Raw genomic sequence first — 20,613 nt, 5'->3', positions numbered from 1 at the left:
TAACTGGAAATACAAAAAAAAAACCCAAACGAACAAAAAAACAACAACAACAACAAATCCACAGACTTTTTCTGAACCTCTTAAAAGATTTGGGCTGAACGTAATCCTGAAGTAAACATTTGGACCTTTAACACTTAATGTAACCTCAAAGTCTGGTAAATATTACTCAAAACAATACTTTCCCTTAGCTACAGTTTACATACATGCAATAATATAAACCCTTCTCCCCATCCACTGCTTAAAAATGGGAGGAAGGAAGCTTTATGAAAGAAATTCCAACTTATTCACAAAAGCTGCCTACAACAACAAAAGCATTTAAGAGATGTAAACATTTTCAAATGATCCACAGGAAAGGAATGTAATAATTTTTATAAATAATACGAGTGCTTTAGAGCTGAGAGGGAACTTGCACCCTGAAAGGGCCCTGAGTCAGACTGTCACCACAAACCCTGGTTTGCTTTGGTTCACTTTGCTTTTTACAGATCACTGTCAACCTGAAGTATTTTATATCTCAGTGACGAGCAAAAAGCAGTTTGGGATCCTCCATTCTCATCAATGACTCTGTGATTTTTTGTGATCTGTAATGCTGCCTCCCAGCCTTCATCGCTTGCTCTCCCTTGCCTCTTTAAGGCAGCCCCCAGCAGCAGCAGGGGAGGACAGCTGGAGGTACTGAGTGCACAGACTGGTGCCCTGCCAAAAGCTTAAAGTAAACAAGCTGAAACAGGGGAAGAAATCTCTTAACTGCTTCCCAGTCTTGAGCTACTTATTGTAAAATCAGTAAACGGCATAAACAATGGCAAAAGGGATACGAAATACATCACAGGTTCGCTGCTAGATTAGTTATCTCAAGGTTAGTGAGTCAGGGCAGTAAGGAAGCCGAGTTGATGCTCCCAGCTCAGTGGCTGTATCCTGGTCCACCAAAGATGTTTCGGAATTACCTTTCTCACATAGTCCAGCATGAGCGTTTTTTCATATAAAAGATGTTCATATTTCAAATTTTATCTTTATTTACCTATGCAATCCACAGGTTCAGAAATCACAGTCTTAAAAAATCTATTCACATTATGTATTGAACAGGAGTCCCCTGATCCACCTCCTGTGCACCATAACGTGTGAACTGTAGCTTCCCTTTTTATTAAGACATGGCATTATTTGGCTTTTGAATGCTTGGACATCAGCAGCAGGATTTCATTAGCATGGGTGGTTCCCTGAAAGCCAACAATGGCTATGTCTCCTTGATTTGCTGGCCTGAGCAGGAGACAGAGTGATCAGTGTGTGGACTTTGTCAGCTTAAACAGCCCATTTTCTTTCGTTCCACCAGGGCTGCACAGATGAACTCCAGCTTTTCTGAAAGATCGTTGGAAATAACGGCATTATACCTGCTCTTTCAGTTACATGAAGCTTGGAAAGTTCTTGTACCTGAAGAACAGATGAGGTTTTGGATTTGTTGCTGTGTGTGAAAGGCTGTCCATGTGCATTGTCTCCATTTATTTCTTCTACTTAAGCATCAAGTACTAGCTACCCTTGCAGAAGGAAGACAGGGCTAGAGGAAAAGGGCATGGCAACTGCTACAGTGGAGTTTAGGTAGCAGTAGTTTAGTTAACACACATATTATGAAAAGATTCATACAGGAAGACAAAAAATGCCTGTTCTGAAGTGTTTGACAGCCTATGAACAAAACAAACATAAGTAAATGGGAGAACAGGTATAAAGGGTAAACCACCCAATGTACTTAATTCCTCTGCCCCTGACTATTTGAGTTATAGACTTATATTTTTCAAGAAGGATACTGAGGAAGGATTTAATCAATGGGAAGATATTCAGTGAGGGTGTGTCATGCAAGTTTCAGTACAGAAGATGTCAGAAGTGGATATGAAAGCCAGCATGCAGAAGTGGCTGGCATACACCTATTCACTTTCCCCTGAACACCTTTCCTCTTTCTCCTCTACCTTCCAAGAGCTGCCCTTTATCCCAGCTCTGACTCCTACTGATATTCCCTCTTCCTCCTCATAAAAATTAGGCAAAGTTTAACTTCTAAGGGGTATCTATGTCATTCCTGGTCTTTGGGACCAGCTTCAAGAACAGGAATTGTGACAAGAAAAGTTTGGCATGTTGAATATATGTGATTTTCACAGCTAACATTACAGGTTAGTATACAGATACAGGGTTGGCACGTTACTTTCTAGCACATCATTTCCCCCAGTTATGGCTCTAACACTAAAGCAACAATGATAGGCTTCCATATGAATACAACATATGTTCACTTTCTAAGTAAATACTAGCTGAAATCTGGATAAAATACTTACGCTTCAGGATATTTCTTTGCTCTAGCTCTTCAGTTGTAGGCCTCTGGCTAAGTCTCCTGTGAGAACAAAGTAAGTGACCGATTTAAAACCAGATTCAAATAACACATTATGATTAGTAATACATTTTAAAAGGTGTTTCTCATATGGCCATGCTAATTTTGCCAGCAAAGGTATGCAACAACACAGGTCATTTCCAGACACAGTTATAATAACCACGAATGTAATCTCAGTACTGACTGTCCATTTGTCTTAAAAGATGTACTATTGCCACTCGAACACATAAATAACTGATACTTGAATAATATTAGAGAAATCGTACCAGCAAACTGAAATTCCTCATTTGCAGGTATAATTTTATGAAATAGTTCATAAACCTTTTCTCAGATATTTTAAATACAAATCCTATTCTTTAAAAACAAACAAACAAACAAAAAAACCCAAACAAACCAAAACAAAAACCAATATAAGCTGTACATTCCTCACTGATTTGTACGTAAAATACAACTGGGAGTTTTAACTGGAACTTAATTTTACTTAGTTACCTGCATATAACAACTGCCATTAAAAGAGAAAAAAAAAAACAAAACCAAACCAAACCAACCAACCCAAAACCAACCACAAACCAAATGGAGATACTAATCTGTTTTGTATAGTGGAGAACACAGTTGATATTGTCTGTATGTTTACTAAACAAGTTCACTTGAGAAAAGGAGCAAGAAAAATTTCAGCCCTACAATTTATTTTGCGGATGTCTTAAAGACAGTGAACCTCACACAGTCACTATGGATGATCTTCAGCCTTGTGAAACCCACATGACTCAAATCACGCTTGGACTTACAGCTTTGGTTGGCAGGAGCAGCAGGTTTATCACAGGTGACCAGTCCCTGCTGCAGGACAACCCTGTCCCTGGGACCTGACCTGATCCTGACTGAGTTGTGGAAACAGGTTTCCCATCCGACCTTGATGCTGCTGGGCACTGACCACCATGCCAGGAATTTTTAAGCAACTGGTGTCAAACCTGGTTGTGAGTTCAGGCACTAGCACAACCCTGACAGGCAAGGACATTGTCTCCTGCCACCAAAGCAGAGCTGTGAGGGGAGCGCGGAGCTTCCTGGCAGAACCAGTGATGGCCCTGCACAAGTTGCTCAGGATGGGGACTGGAGCAGCTTCTGCAGTTCATCCCCTGAGAAAGCACCAACAAGCAAGCTGTGATCACCAGAGCTGGGATTTGGTCAGGAAAGCGGTGATAACAACCACGCTGCTTTATTAGCAGAAGCAAAATGACTCTTGGGCTCTACAGAATAGATATATCACTCCCATGGTTAAGGGACAACATAAATGACTTAGCCAGCCACCCAATTCCCAGAGCAACTCAGCTCATCTTCTAAGTGCTGATGCCAGGCTGCCGCACTCTGTAGTGGAGCAGTACTGGGGACTACTCAATATCTGGAAATCTCCAACAAACACAGGACATCCTCCAAATCCATCTGGACAACATTTCTGAGCACAAGAGAAACAAGGACAGGCCTGGGAAAATCCAGACATGTTGTAGTCTGTTCTCAGAGATCATGAAAGCCAAAATTAACGTTTATGAGGATTTTTTTTTAAAAAAGCTTGGAAAAATATAAGTGAAAATTTGTCTTTTTAATGCAATGTTCTCAAATCCAGGAAGAGAAAGTAACATATATCCCACAGCAGTTAAACTGCATGAGAAAGACATGCCACAGAGGTGTGCACGGCAAAACACTAAACACTGACCTACAAAGTCGGCCTCCCTCCATTTCTTTTGCTGGAACCAGCACAAGAATAATGAAGGAGTTAGAGGAGGATGGGGAGGGCCAGAAAGGAGAAATACGCGCAGGCATGCTCTGTGTGTCAGGAAGTACTATTCCATCCAAGATGGGGATACACAACTACAACATTGATTATTCTGGAGTCACTCCTATTCTCCTCCCCTTTTTTCTGTCTTTTTTTTTTTTCCATTTTTTAAACCAAAGAACCCGCAAACCCAGCAGCTCTCGGATTTGTTTCTTGCAGAACAAAAATCATTATTGACATTTTAAGGTTTTGCGAGAAACAAAAATGCTGTTTTCCAGGCAGTTGTAGCATGACGACCCTGCACTGCACATTGGGCTGCATTTAAAATGTGAACCCAGTGTTCTTGACTCTCTTCCTCCACCTCCACCAAATGAAGCCACATTTACTCTGTGACGGATACCTCACTAGCTTCGTTCCAATCTGATGTCTGATTTCCTGCCTCTCCTCTTCAGATGTACGCTGTAAGATGTTTTTGTCTTCTAATTCTTTCTTAGATGGTCTGTTGCCAAGTTTGATAGCAAGAGTATCCCTACGACGAATTTTACTTGCCAAAGAGCCTGAGGAAAGGAGGAGGAGGGTAGATTTAGTTCATTCATGCTTAGGTTACAGAAACAAACTCTGAGTAAAAACTTTACTACCGCCCCAAAGCAGTCTTGTTCCCACATGCAGGAGAGGAATTTTAATTAACATCAAAAGAAAAATAGTTTTAGCTCAGTTCACAACAATAGAAAGCTGAAAGGCTAGGATAAAAAAGCTACAAGCCAAACTGATAGAGGAGTTTTACAAACATCGCTTGTCATCTGTGAAGTGATAGGAGAAAAGTGACAAATCTACATTTAAGTGTCTTTGAAGTTTGATACATTACAGGTTGCTTTATTTGTCTGCTTGGTGTATGTAGCAACCTGCTGCTTTTTCTTCAGCCTTGAATGGTTTAGTCTCGTTCTGTCATAATTTCCCTCATTCTTTCAATTTTTCTCAATCTAATACCACTTAGTTCTTGTATAGTGCTTTTCATCTTTTACTGATTTCTTAATTAAACCAAGAAACACAGTTTAGAAAAGTGCCCTGAGTGCTTGTAAAGTAACCCAGGCAGGAACACCCAGGCACTGAAGCAATCTGTTCATCTATAAAACAGACACAGTAGGGACAAGGGCCATGCAATTTTGCCAGCATTAGCTTCAGCCAGCTGTGGAAGGAAGAGTCTTTTTCACAGCCTTTAGTCCTTCCCTTGCCTCTTGATATTCTGACTGTGGAGATTACACATGTCCTAGGTCAGCAGGTTTTCACCACATAAGGCAGTTTGGCAAGGCCACAGTCTGCCAGCTCACTTCTCATAATACACTGTGCTGCTGTCTGAATACATGAATTTTTGGTTGCTACCACTTTGGATCACGTTCAGACTAAAAGCAGAACCACAGAAGACTTCAGCCTCTTGAGCTAGCTGGCACTTCACCTTTACTGCACCAATGGCCAAGGGAAAAAGAACCCCTCACATTTTCCCTCACCCTGCCTTGGTACACAGCACACTTTTGTGTTCAGGCCCTCTTCACTAAGCACAGTGAAATACCTTCTCCTGATCGGCTGCACACAAGGCTCACAAGCCATGGTTCAATGGTAATTTTATTCTGACACAAGGCCACACAGCTGGTGCTAGGGGCAGGCTTGCCCTCCTCTCTAGCCCTGACAGCCTGTGGCTGCCACCTCCTTTGCCCCAGCAAAGGTGCAGCCAGCGGGTGAGCTGGATCTGGGAACTGACTTGATTGCAAATCAGCTCAACAACAGCCAGTGCTGCAAAAATAAATATGAGCAGTGGCCTAAGGGAAAAAAGGAACAGCTGAGAGCAGGGATTAGGTGGAGGGTGGGCAGGACAACCCCTTTCAGCAGCAGCAAGGACTCCTGCCAAATTATATCTGGTGATGTTACAGCCATGACTCCAGGTGAAATTTCAAAGCTGTCAACTTGGAAGTAATCCACTGTGATCTGCTCTGTCTACTAAGGTGCTCCAGTGCTTAAAATGTCCTGATCAAAGAGAAACAAATGACTTTGAGACAATGAAGCTGCTGACTGAGGGGCTTCCTCTGTCATCTAGCACAGACAGGAAGAGGATCTCTAGTGCAATTCAGTTGAAAGCTACACTGGTGCTTTAAGGGTAGAGGTTCATGACATGGCTGAGCCAAATCAATGGCTCACTGATGCCCTAACGTGGAAGCCTTGTTCAATCCTCATGTTCTCCTGAACCTGCTCCTCTTACCTCCCCAGTAGGTTTCTGGTGACAATTGTCTGGGAAAGGAGAAGCAGGACACTCACTTCTCAGTAACAGGGAAATACTAAATAATCTAAAATCATCCCATGTAGCCATACCCTCCTCTCTTTACTTTGGCCTAACATGGGTCAGGCATGCTCACATAACTCAATGTGCAAAAGGTAGCCTGCAACTTCTCGGTGGGATGCTTACTTTCAGCACTTGCATTATCATCATCGTCATCGTCGTCATCATCATCTGTGTACAGTATTGGCCCATCAGAGTCTGAGTCGCTGCTGTGGCTCTCTCTGCTACTTTCACTCTCAGGAGGGGCAGCATCATCAGAAGCCTCCCCCATCACTTCAGAGTGTGCCTGGTCACGTGTCTCCTCTTCTTGGTCTTCTTTGGAAGCCAAGCTGTTAATTCATAAGCAGACATGGTTACATTAATGCAAGCAGCACAGAACACAAATGGGACAGACTGTATAAGCAAGTATGAAAATAAAAGTTCTGTTATTCAAACTAATTTCTCTCTTTCCAAAGAAATATACATATATAAAACATATATAAAGTACATGCATGTGTGTACATATCTGTATATATGTATGTTAGGAAAAAAGATGCAAACAATCTGGAATTATGTGCTGCAAAGCCCATATAAAGAAAAATCCTAATTATTTTTTATTTCTTGTGGGATGCAACCAATAGCACATAAAAGCTACTAAGAAGAGAAAAACAGTTCATAAAGCTGGGAATGACAGGAGTGGATGGGAGCACAAAGCTTTCTGTTCTGGAAGCCTAAGTCTGTTTACTGTAAATGCAGTTTTATTGCTATTGAGTCCAAAATGTTAATGTCCATCACTGATGAGCATGGAAATCAGCAGCAGAGTGCTCTCTGCCTTAGGCGAATCTGTGGTGTGAATAAAGGGTAAGGGCAAGGAGAGAAGGAGTACATGAACGTAATGCTGGCACAAACATACCAGCAAAAATTTAAAGGAAAGTCTCTAGGCCACTGGTATCTAGACTAAATCCTCTTGGCTTTTTATGAAAGATGTTGGTTCTCATGGCAGGGAAAAAGCATATAAATAAGCCAATTTCTTTTTTGCTGCTGACTATTTTGCGTAAAAAAAAAAAAAAAAGGTAATTATGACCTTGCTCTTGACTAGATTTTATAGTATCTGAGACTTAGACAAGCTATTAGGCAGTGGCAGACCAGGCACCTATTAACCAAAGCCTGACACTGTCATTTTCAAGTCTGCAAGTAAGTTCAGCTATTGCATTGAGAGCTTTAGCAGTGAGATATTTAATGATATCCACAACAAAGTAAACTCCCATTGTAATTTGGCATAATTTCTTTTGTGCCTTTATGAGAGAGAAATAAGTGTTATCAGCTAGTAGCCAAAATGCTGATTGCAGTGGTCACATTAAGCCACGCAGTGATGTAGGAGACAAGTTATGAGCAATGACCCTCTGGGGAAACAAGAGGTACTGCAGGTGAATGGCTCAAAGACATCGGCAAGGAACAAATTGTGCTGTGATGCAATACAAACTATCACCTGTCAGCAGAAGGAACAGAAGAGATCCCCACACACATACAATGTTCCTTAGGCAAAGAAATATGGCTTTCCTAGCTGTGGGTCTTACCATTCACCCATGACAGCCATACCATCTTACCTTCTTGTGTCTTCTCCACCAGCATCCTGACTGCTGTTCAGGGCCATACTATTCAGGCTCTCATCTGTGCCATGCTCAGTCTGGAGCAGAGATTTAGAATCTGACCCGGGGACGGAGAGCCCGGCCACACAGCTGTCTGAGACACCTTGGGCATCTGAGGAGCCAGCGGGCTGAGCGGCTGCAGCAGGAAAAGGAGGTGGAAGTGGAGGTGGAGGAGGGGCAGCGGTGGGAGGAGGGGGGACAACAAGCTTGCTTGGTTGGTCTGCATCCTCCGTTTCGGAAATTACTATGGAAGGTTGCTCAGGCTCAGGTTTTTCTGCCTTCACTTCCAACCTGTTGGCTGTGGCACCTGAGGGGGAAGCAGCAGCCCCATCTGGCACTGTTCGTGGGGCTGACTGTTTCCCAGGTTTTTTCTTGCCCCTGGGAGTCCCTGATGTGCCCGATTTGCTGGAAGTTTCCTTAGAGGTTTTGGGCTGAGATGATGTGGACAAAGGAGATGGTGATGAAGAGGACTTGGAGACTGGTGCTTTTTTTGCATGAGAGGAACTAGCTAAAATAAGAAAAGAAAAAGCATTTTACAGTTTTGCAACTATATGACTTTTGCACTGTTCTTTCTGCATGAGTTGACTCGTGCTGATATTAAAAAAAAAAAAAAAAATTACACTTGATACTTCTACAGGCTTTCATCCATGTGCTTGAGAAGAGTAGATGTTGCAGTCCAAATTTTAGCTTCAGAGGTGGGAAAAACTGAAATGATGAATACTTGCCCAAGAACAGTGCAGGGGGATTCAGCCTTTGAAACAGGTGAGAGTTTCATTCTGGCATCCTGCCATTGGCTCATTCCAACTTTTCTGGACATCATCTATAAAGTTCACTACTTTTTTCTAAATGCATCTAGTGTCCTAGTTAAAAAAATTTGCTACCAGACAGAGAAAACTGCCTGACTTTTTCATTATGTGAGTTTTTGGTCTGAGCGCTAGGAGAACATGATGATTTCCCCTATGCTTTTCAATGAACACCTCAGGTTACAATGTTATTGGAAGTGGTCTGCTCACAGTTAATGGCAAGCAGCAGAGTACAGCAAAACGAGATGTACTTTCAGGTCCATCTGGACATGTCCATAAAACAGAGACAGAAGCCACCGATCTCAGTCTGCATAAATGGTCTCCAGAAGGGAGGAGGCACTGAAGGCCTCCTGTACCTCCTGGAGGTCTTTGTCTTACCAGTGACCAACTCAGGTAGCTTTGAAAACATAGCAAAACAAGGTTTTGACACTAGCTGTATAAGCTGTGCAGTGATGTTGCTGTTTAATTCTGGGATACTTACTATACTGAAGCATATATACATATATATATATATATATATATATATATATGTATATATAAAAATGTCCCAGTTTGTAAGTGATTTCAGCTAGCCTGAAGCCTCATGTGCATTCCAGTCACATTTTTGATTGCTGATGTACCCATCATCTGGACTGGGAGCTTCAGACTTCTGACTTTCATTTAAAAAGCAATAAAAATGACAATCATCTTAATGATTCAGTCCCTTTCATCAAACTGCATTCAACTCAAACACTTCTGCTCTAGTAAAAATGCATTAACCTCAAGAGAACAAATGAAAGCATTATAAAGCTACACAGCAGCCTTGTGGCTAAGCTTACTGAGCAAAACAGAGAGCTGTAATAGAAATCTGCTGAAAGGCCTATTTTACTTATAAGCATTTAAACAAAAACAAAACTCCAGCAGATTAGGATAGAATCAAAATACAGATACTGGCCATAATAAGCTCAGGATATAAAAACAGCTTTTACAGTGAGACTGTTCTCAGTCTTAGAGAAGATGGAAAATAATACAGAAGACACATTATACTGTTCTCTTCTGTAGCTGCATGTTATGGTTTATAAACATTTATAATGCTGTGGGGCTTTCAGTACATCTGTAAAAATCTGCAGAAACTCATGACTTCAGGCAAATCACTGTCCCTTTTGGGGCTGCAAGGTAAGTGTAAAAGGCCCAGCACAGAATCTACTGATACTGCACTAACCATCCACATCTACTACAAATCACTGACTTAACACCAGCAAATCAAAAGGAAGCAAAGAAATGCTATAGGCTGCAGTCTGTAACTGTAGTAGAAATAGATGGTGGCTTCAACTTGAATATTACTTAGCAGAAACCTTACTGAGTAAGCGGATGGTAGTATTAAAGGGTTCTGGTTCTGATCCAGCAAAGCACTTAAACACAGGCTGGAGGTCAACAGAACCAGTTACATGCTTGCACTTAAGAACTCCGCATAATACAAATGTACAGCCACACTGTAATTGTTGCTGGGAAAATGTCAGAAGTGATTTCCATTGAAAAAACCCTATGTTATTCTCAGACCCTTTCTGAACCTGCGATCAGATACAGAAACTTGACAGATTTCTCTGAGGGAAAATCTCCCGCACACTTTCACATAGGTCAAAAGTGCTGTTGCTATTGTTGCTTTTGACTGGGCTGGCTGACAATTTTCTGTCATGCCTCTTTTTCAGCAGAAGATTTGAATTTTGATTAAATGAAAAATTTCACAGCTGTTTTTTGCCTTTTGGCAGATGTCCATGCCTATGTTTACGTCCCCTTCTCCCAACTCTAGTTTCAATTTGGAAACCTGCTGTGGTGCCCTCAGGAGAGCAATGGCTCAATTGTTACTCATATTCCTCTTCTCCTTCACAGGACTGGATCACTGGCTGCATCAAGTGTTCACTTTCATGGGTATCTGATAAACCCCTCATGCTAAACACTGCTCCCAAGCAGCTCTATTTATTAAGTATTGCCTACTTCAATGTACTTTATGTTGGAAAAAGATTACCAGTGGAATACGTACTATTTTATATAAGTGATCTAGTAATATATTTTCTACTATGGTATCAAGCATTGCATAAAATTTCAGCAAGGCTTTTAGAAGATATCTCTGGAACTTGAATGTATTTTCACTTAAGAACTGAGACACCCAAGAGCTTGTTACCAGCCATTGGTCTAAACATTTCTTTATGTGATAGGTTGTTTTATTTCTGAAAGGTGTGCTGTAATAAGGTTCCTTCACCTGGGAAGAACTGAGTTTTCCAGGTCAAGGTGAAATAGAGGCAGCAAATTCCGGGTTCTCAAAATGTTTATTCTTGTGGTTGTCTGATGTAGTAGGGACAGAAAATACCAAGTTAATGGATATTTTATGGCAAAGTTGTTATTGTAACTCTAGCACTCTTGCAATATTTTCAAACAGTCCTCTTCTGTGTGCTTCAAATACAAAATGTGCCAAAATGTACAGCCTATGGAGAGGTATACTTGGAGAGAAAAGTGGAGGGACTGAAGCATTTCGAAAGACTGACAGATGACCGAAAACACAATGCTTGTATAAATTGGCTGATGCATATACACAGTCCATTCATCATAATACTGCTTTGTGTTGAAATTATATTTGGATGTTTTCATGTCAATCATTGTCTAAATTACAGCCATTAAAACTCAAGTTTAGTAACTTAAGAACAGCTACCTGTAATATTTAATCTAGCATCACTGCTGAATTTTGGTTTGAAAGGGTAGTGATAAACATGTCTGCTTGTGCCCAATGATGGGCATTTTCAATTTCCAGTGTGTATTTAGAATGACTGTAAGCCATCAGCCAGATCAGGGAAGCCTGGCCATTTCTAATGAGTTGTCTGCGGGGGTTTTTTTGTTTGTTTGTTTATTTTGTTTGGCTTTTGTTTGGTTTTTGTTTGTTTGTTTTTGTTTTTAGCTAAAACAACTGCTACTCAACAGTCTTTAAAGATGTCTTCATGGTTTTATCTTTTACCTCTCTAAGATCTTTTAATTCTTGTCAGAACAGCATATATTCCGAGCAGAAGGCTACAGCAATACCAAGGTAGTTTTACTTCGGGGAAAGTCATATGTTTGGTTTCAGAAGTCACCTTTTCCCCTGCTGATTCTCCAGCAGTTCTCCGAGTTATTTTTGTGCCAGCATTCATACTTAATCTGGGAAGCGCATATATTCACTAAACAGCAAAGGGATTTGTGCACTGTCTGTGGTGTTTGCAGACAGCAGACCCAGAGCTCAGTGGGAAGCTAACTAAAAAACCCCTGGCATGCTCTTTAGTAACGTTGTTATGTGCACAGGCAGAAGTTCCCCTAAGACCAAGCCAAGCACCCCCATGCTCATGCACCCACCGGCGCTGGTGCTGCCTGTGCAGTACTTACCAGCTTCTCGATTTGCACTGTGACCTGTTGGCTTGGGTGGTGGGAGAGGAGGCTGTTTAGCAAGAACCTTTCCCTTTTTTTTAGCATGAGGTGCTTCGTTATTCTTATGGCTGGTGGTGGTGGAAGCAGCACTAGCATTTTTTGGTGGTAGCGGAGCTTTTTTAGATTTAGGCTTAGGCTTGGGTAGTGGTGGAGCATGGGATGTCGGTATTTCTGGGCAGTGATCAGTAGTGTTCTCTATGGATAAGAAAGTGAACAGAAGCCAACTGATGCACACATACGCCACGTACATTGAACAGCAAGGCTGACAACAATGACCGCTTTTTGCTGCTTGAGCTCTTGGGAATCAGGAGAGACTTCTTCATCTTCTGCCTCTTATTGAAGTATTATCTCAGAAAAAAAAACACTGTCCATCTCAAATCAAGTCCTTCTCATGGAAGATTTCTGCCTGGCACTTTTCTCAGTCTCATCTTTTCTAGACCTCCAAGGATCTTCCTTAATGTTCAGTATCCCCAACTAGACCACTGGCTGCAAACTAAACAAGGGAAATGCCATTTAGTCCTCTAATTCCCTTGGCTTCTTTCCAGCCCTCTGAGATCAACGGGCTATAAAACTCAGTTTCACATGAATCTGAATGTGAACAGAGCCATTTTCTCAGTCAGGGGTTCAAATATGGCTATGCAGCTGAAATTTTTGCCCAAAGTAACCCATTCTCCTAAGATGCAGGCTGCTTGCTCATAGCAACTCCATTTTGGGTATCTTCCCCAGGGTACTTCTACTTTTTAGAAAGAGATTAAGCTAAATCAAATGGGATATCATTTGCCATGGGAATGCTCTCTTCTCTTACAAGCTCTTTGGGTACTGTTACAAGACTGCACTTTGAATACTCAGCATTTCCTTAGTCAACAGGTTTTGGACTGTACCTACATTGTGCTGTGCAACAGGAACGGCTCTGTAGAGTGGAAGAGCTAGCACTGAGGACCCAGCGTCCACAACACGCATTTCAGGAGACTCAATTTAGGACTAGCTTCAGGCTAGTTCTGTAGATTGCATGCCCAGTAGTGGCGGGAGCACAAGTTCCTGAATGCATCTTTTGGCTTAGTTTAATCCAAAAGAAACCTGGCTTGTGTGCTCTGCAAACCAAAGAAGGGTAAGTGGGGATAACCAGGAAATTAACTTCAAAAGTGCACACCTAGTGCCAACTGCAATGTTAACGTACGTGAGCCATTTGCAGTCAACAAAAATTTGCAACAGAGTCGCTGTGGTTTTAAGACTTAACTGTTCCCAGATGAGAACAGCTAAAGTTCCCAGATTGGAATCTTCATCCATCCACTTGCACCAACTCTGTGCCCATTGTGTCTCAAGACAGCTTTCCCAAACCTTTCAGAAAAAGGGTATTATAAAAGCAAGAGCATACCATCAGAATCATATGGGCTTTATCTGCATGTTACTAAAAGCTACAGTGGTTAGGGAAGAAAGGAGCCAAGCAAATATTGCAAGGACTTCTGAATCGTCTCTTTTATCACTCAAGAGGAAAACAATTCATTTCTTGCAGTATGTTCCTATTTGAGCCTCGTTCTTAGACATGTTAAACAGCTATTCCTGGATCTTCTGTCCATTTTGTGCTCTCTTCCTTCTCAAGTAAAAGATTCCCAAGAGATAAGCAGCACCTTTTCATTTTAAGATTAGTAGATGAAAAACAAATGACATGTTGGACAACAATGACATTCTTAATCTCAGAAACAAAGCCTTTTCAACCTCTATCTTAAGGCTTATTAACATGAACCGAATGCATCACCTACAGTTATTAAAAGCAACATGCACACACATATCTTCATGAAGTGAAGAAATTAACATAACTGTCCAGTGTCTTCCTCATTTATTTCCAGCCCATTATAGACTAATAAATTTTTGCTAATGTTTTGCAAGAATCATTAAGAGCAACCTTTTACAGCTGCAAACAGACACTTTAGAGCACAGATTCTTGCACTGCCTCTTTGTTTTCCAGAGAAAGAGCTTTGGACCATAAAAATACTTTGGAAAAAGAAAGAAACATACATACTTCTTATATTTTGTTCTCTTCTTTTACAGGAAAAGCATCTCCTTGCAAAATTCTACCTACCTTCATTTGAAGTTGAAAAACTGATTTAATTCTGAAAAAGCAGGACATTTTAAGATTTTAATTCCATTAACAACAAACATGGCAAGAGAAGATAAGATTTTGTATTGTGAAGATCTTGAAGGACACGATGATCAGAAAGAATTTTAGGTGTAAAAAATTCTTTGAAATACCTCTTACTTATGGGTCTAGCACGTTAAAATTTTATTTACTAATAAGAAAGAATTTAAATCTTGTGTGCTTATACACCGTTGCTGTGTTTTGTTTCCAGTCATATTAGTAGAGAATATATTAAAAAGAAAATTATAATCTAGGAGAAAGAAATACAGCATTCATCACATTCTAAAGTAATACAGTGCAATTATTTAGAATCTCAGTCAATCTATATCAAGCTACAGAACTGATTAAAACATGTGTATTGGAATTTATCCTCTGAACCAGGAAAAAAGTACAAAACATAAGGCTAAAGCTTTACTTAGTTGCAAATCAACACATCTTAGTGACAACCAACTAAAAGTTTTCAAATTTTCTTTAGAGAAATAACTAAAAACTATAAATTAAAAGCAAAACTGGAATAGTTAACCCACATAAAAGTTCTTGCTTGCAGAATTCAGTTGTGATTAAAACTGGCAACTTACATAACATTGATTTTAACCAAAATACCTTGCCATCACTGGGGTATCTTTATCTAGGACAGTTCTTTCCATACTGTTATGTACATCATACCAAACACTGGCAGACTCTTTCTGCACAGCAACATCCTATCTCCTCAGGTAGCTACAGCTCTCATAGAGTCTTGACTGCCCCTTCATTATGTACATGTCCTTTGTTGGCCTTGACCTATGAATCTTCCTTTTGCTCACAGCCAAGAGGAGAGCTGTGGTGAAGACCTTTGGCCTTTGACCATATCGTCTCTCTTGGTGTCTTACTAGCCTTGTCATTTTAAACTTTGTTAGCTTCACCTTCTTTTATCTCATCCGATGTAAACTTGACTGCTCTCAGTGTCAATCTGATCTTGCCCAAACTATTGTTTCTCATTTACTCTTGAGATACAGATTTCCAGCTCCTACCTGACCCATCCGTTATACCAGCTTTTGACAGAAACAAGCCAAGTTTTGAAGCAGATACTTTTCATTACTTTTCCTCTGCTGTCCCTCAGGCTTTGTGAACATTCACTGCCTGTCCTCCCTCAAATTCTCCTCTGCTGTGATGCCAAAGATGACAATTTTTAGGCTGTCAGCATTGTGCTTGTTATCCTGGTCTAGTCCTCTCTTGTTTTTCAGTGCCTAACTACAGTTTAGTTTTACTGCAAGTCCATAGGAACTTTTTTGTTGTTTTCTCCATTTATGTAAGACACTACAATAAATTCCTGGTGTATACGTAAGTACTGTAGTAACACTAATAACTAATAATGGCAACACTGGCTTGATCCTGAACAGTGTCAGGGATGGTTTAATGTCTGCAAATGGCTCAAGATACAATTACGTTGTAATTTTACCTCCCTAACTTGATTCTGGTTGAATATGGGCCCTTGGTCTTCATGCCTGCTCTTTCTTTTGCATCTTTTGCCAAAACAGGGAGGCATCTGAATCAGCTCAGACCCATCTGTTTGTTCAACCCGATCCCCCAGGTACCTCAGTACCAGCTGCAATGTATTTTTATTGCTGTTGTTTTTCTTAGTGTAGACATCTGTTCATCATGAACTGACCTTTTAACAAAAGTTCTCCAAAAGACCATCGGATAGGAATATCTCCTATTCACTGCCGCCTTGATCAAGACATCTGCTGTAAAAGCAATCTGCCTATAAATTACTCTTTAAACAGGAAAGCAAAACAAATGTTAATGTCTCATTAAGCATTTGGATCAATAATATGTTTATGTTTAGAATAAATTTTCCAAAGGCCAGATTTTCAAGAAAAATCACTTTGAGACCAGATTTTCTTGTTGCCAGAAATTGAGATCAGGGCCAGACTCTTAAGAAAGCTGTGTTCTCATGTAAGCACCTAAATGATGGTCAGGGTTGCAAAGTACTCAGTATTCAACAGCTCTTGTGGGGACTCATCAAGTCTCAAACACTTTCAGAGAGATGTTAGTGTGCCACATGCACTGGAAAATCAGATGGCTTTGGAATGTGGGACCTTTTGCAAACTCTGGACCAAATGGACCTTCAAAAATTCTGAGCATAATTTCAGAGGGCATACATGACTGGGTTGTATAATACAAGAATTTTTTCCTTACTTTCATGAACTTCTAAGGAACTGAAGGCCAAAGCCTTCCCACCTCAGGAGTTTATCATACAGTGCTATTATTTTTGTTTCTACAGCTAGATCAGTGACATGAAGCTAGCTCACAGAAAACCAGCAGTGCTGCAGTAGAAGCATATAATCTACATCAACTGCAAAGCACCCTTCTCCTGCAAGATGAGCACAACTCATTGGAGTAACATTATGTAAAACGAAAGTTGGAAATAACATATGACTTGTCGTCTTTTGCAGGATGACTCCCTGCAAAATGAAACTCAATAAGAGTTTTGAGAATCCTGAGTTTCCTTTCCAGCCTACACAGAGAGCTGTGTTTTGATTAATCAAAACCCAGGAAGCTGTCATTCAGAAACATGGGACACAGGGCAAGACAAGGTGTCTTTTGTCTCTTTTTCTGACTCATTGACTGGGCTGATGCAGGTGGTCAACTCATACAAATCCTTTCACAAAGTTCAGATTTAACCAGCTCCTGTTTTTGTTCCTGCTATTGCTACTAAAATTCTGTTCAAGAAAAGACCCATTCTAATTGTTAGAAAGCTTCCTTTAATTTCCAGTCTAAATGTATTTCAAGCCACTGTTTATTCCTTTCTACTTGTGCCAGCATTGTCCTTTAGCCATGCTTTCTCCTGGCTATATACCAACTTGTTACATTCATCAAACACACCCAGGCTCTCCCAGGCTCTGTTGTGCTAGGCTGAACAAGAACAGCTGTCTCATGATGCTTTTTGCAGCTCTCTCTGCAGTTTTGAATTCGTCTTTCTTGAAGATGGATGAGCAGATCTGTATGCCTGCAGATTTCCAGACCTTACTTACTCTATGATTTCAACAGCACCATGTGCAAGAGGTCTTGTAACAAGAGACAGTGTAGAAAACACAAGAGGGGAGGAAGGAACAGGTATAACATCTGACCTAAAGCAACCATATCGAGATACTTTGCATTGGTTCCAAGATTTTAAAAAAAGGGGGGAAAAAACCTCACTGACTGTCATTGTACATTACCAACTGTCCAACTTTTACATAATAAGTAAGCTGTTAAATCAAGAGAGAATACTTAAAATATCTTCTCTGTCAGCTGCATACTTAAACCATTTCTTGGTCTATGGAAGACTTGAAAAGTGAAAGGCATGTAGGCTTCCACATTCCCTTACACTTTCAGTAATAGATATGCTCAAATAATTCAATTGTCAGTTCATTAAAATCACATCTATGTTCTTATTTCTGGAGCCACATCAGAATTTCTTTCCTATAAAACAAAGAAAGAAATACCTTTACAAATCAGGAGCTTTCCTCTGCCACTCAACTTTTGAGGGTGAAAGCCCATGCCTCTAACGTCAGCCTGCTGGCACAAGCCAGCCTGGCTGACTTAGTGAACAGTCTCTGCCCAAATACAGCTTTATCTAGAGTAGCTTTCCTTTTAAGAAGATTTGGATTCAGCCTCATTTACATAGTTCAGGTGATGAATTGAAGATATACTATTCTTAGAAGAACCAGTTTTAGCCAGCAAATAACTCAGCTGGAGTAAGTGATTCCTTCAAAGTCAGGGAAAAAAAAAAGCCCTTTTATGTATGGTGCTCATATCGATGATCTACAGAGTTCAGGAGTGTAGGAAGCCAGCTAGGCACACAAGAGCAAAGAAAGTCTTCCTTCTACTCTCACAGTGAGAGGTTTGCAGGATTAGGCTTCTGAGAGAAAGCAGTCTCTTGTCTGGGACCCTGGAAGATGAGGTTTGTTATCTTAAATTCAACAGATTTTGTTCCACTTCAAGAAAATAAAGCAAAGACCTCTGAGAAAAGGGGCCTAGCAAATTTAAACTTTGAAGAGCATTCCTTGGTAGACAAACTAAAGCATTGGTCAGCAACAATGCATTCTCATAAGACCAGAGCTTGTGCCTCCAACCTTTTTTTTTTTTTTTTGTTACCCATGAGAAAAACAAAATATTACATTTAAGGGCAGATTTAAGGGAGAGCAGATAAGGTATAGACGAAGAACACCTGAACCAAACATACTAAGATCTGGAAACTTTGCCAGATCTCAGATTAGAGTTATCCTGGGAAGGGGGGAGGAACACTACATGCATGTATCTTATTAATTCATTTGGAAACAGGACTATATATTGTTTCCTTCACTGTCGGACAACCTGAGAGGATCAGTCTGCTACAAATGGCATAGGAATATTTCAGAAGCCTATCCTCCATGTCACCCACAGCACCCACAACAGAGCTCTGGCTTCCTGCAATGCAACTATTTGTCAGAACAGCATCTCCCGCACCTGACTGATGGTACGCAAAATGAAACTTCTTACATTTTTCCAGGCAGTATCTTGCTAATGGTTACTGAGCCTTTCACTTCTTCAAGCCCAAGCTAACAATGAAATGTGGAAGTATCTACCAGAATCATGAAAATATTTAGCTTACTATGATAAAAATGAGTAAGACCTAAGTTTATAAGCTGAACATCTGTGTGCCAGAGACCTCCTGGGAGGGTGGAAAGGAGGAAAGCAGCTCTGATACAGTACTGGGAGGTTTTACATCGTGCAGCACGCATGCTGTGTCAGCATGCTATGCTATACTGAGGGAGGCAAATAGCAACAATTTTGACACCTATTCTACTGCTGTGGCTTTTGATCTTCTCCAACACTGCTGCAGGGGGCAGGAGGCAGAGAGACTCCTTCGATCTCCTTTGCAACGTTCATATCCCACTCACCGGGAGCACTGGGGTCTGCTGGGGCTACTGCAGGTAAGTGCCACAGATCAGAGCCCCAGCAGGATGGTAAAGTCAGGTCTGCTGCCCAGACAGCCCGGGGGTACTTTGACATGCTGCCTGTCCACTCGCTGCTCTGTATCGCTCCCAGGGTGCTCGCAGAGAATGGCTAGAGTTTAGGTCTTCGTTTTCTGCAAAGGATGCTAATGATTTCTCTTAGTCAAAACAAAACGAAATAATTCAGAACTCTACCCAGTCCAAACATAATGTGAATAAATGCTCTAGGAAAAAGATTTCTCTGATTTCTCATCAGTAAAGCTTTATCCATCAATTACCTCTATAACTGTCACCAGCTTCTTATTATCCTGCCATAAAGGAGAAATTTCCTTTGAAACACCCCACTTAGATGACTGACATCTCATCATTAATACAAACAGTAACAGTTACACTATTATATTGCCAAAGGGAATTTTTTCACCAAATACGAAAGGCACCTGTGAGCTGACAGGCAGCAGATGGGTACATGGTTTTTGGAACTCTCTGGCAGCACAGGGAACAGTTTTCAGAGGTTGTCTTCTTCACTCACTTCTGCTTAACTCAGTTTTACATTGCATGGCTGAGCCTATTGTTTGCCCTGTTGATACTGTACTTCTGCGGCTCAAGCTGAAACAACTTTTTTCCTTTAATTTCTTTTAAGTCCTAACATATTCCACATTCTACCACGTGTTGCTGCCAGCTCTCACCATATTATCACAATGTGCCTGTATCACTTGTTCTTTTTAAGTTTCCAGATCCAGCAGTCATCATCATATTTATATGAGAAGGCAATTTTCCAGACCGACTTGAACAACAGAGCAAGTAAAGACCACCACCATTTCATAAGAGCATTTTAAAATAACCTTATTACTTTCAGGGGCAGAGACGCATTTTTTGGAACATTTTGATTCAGCCAAAGTTGGAACTGCAGCACACCGTGCTACTAAGCAGCAAGAATTAATCCTGTCTTCAGGTCTTACAAACATGGAAAGTGTACATAACTTCCTTCCAGATTTACACATCAGAGGTCCTGACTCTAAAAAGCCTACCATCAGCCTTTATAAAGATGAACTCCTTGCATCCATTACTCCTGATTGTCCAGCAAATATTCTCTCCACCTATCTTGGTTCTCATGATGGAGGGTTGTGATCTGATACACCAGCATGTTTTATGGTCTGAGCAGAAGACAGTGACCTGGGTATTCCTGCTTCAGCTCTGATTTTGTC

The 20,613-nt window shown here is 40.8% G+C and overlaps 1 protein-coding gene across 7 annotated transcripts in view; it reads right to left on the bottom strand.

The window, feature by feature from the left end:
- Positions 1–20,613, bottom strand: part of PHACTR2 (phosphatase and actin regulator 2) — a 142,078-nt gene that overhangs the window by 16,194 nt on the left and 105,271 nt on the right. For 5 of the 7 annotated variants that reach the window (XM_065057243.1, XM_005507722.4, XM_021294781.2 and 2 more), the window contains exons 5-9: positions 12,272–12,508; positions 8,040–8,589; positions 6,580–6,782; positions 4,525–4,681; positions 2,307–2,362 (exon numbers count right to left, since the gene is read on the bottom strand). In XM_065057243.1, coding sequence (XP_064913315.1) covers positions 2,307–2,362; positions 4,525–4,681; positions 6,580–6,782; positions 8,040–8,589; positions 12,272–12,508 — 1,203 coding nt within the window. The remainder of the gene's footprint in view (positions 1–2,306; positions 2,363–4,524; positions 4,682–6,579; positions 6,783–8,039; positions 8,590–12,271; positions 12,509–20,613) is intronic. The other 2 variants (XM_021294783.2, XM_065057242.1) reach the window with 1 other exon arrangement.

The sequence above is a fragment of the Columba livia genome, chromosome 3, assembly GCF_036013475.1.
Source record: "Columba livia isolate bColLiv1 breed racing homer chromosome 3, bColLiv1.pat.W.v2, whole genome shotgun sequence".
Classification (NCBI taxonomy): domain Eukaryota; kingdom Metazoa; phylum Chordata; class Aves; order Columbiformes; family Columbidae; genus Columba; species Columba livia.
This window is presented reverse-complemented; position numbering and strand designations above follow the sequence as displayed.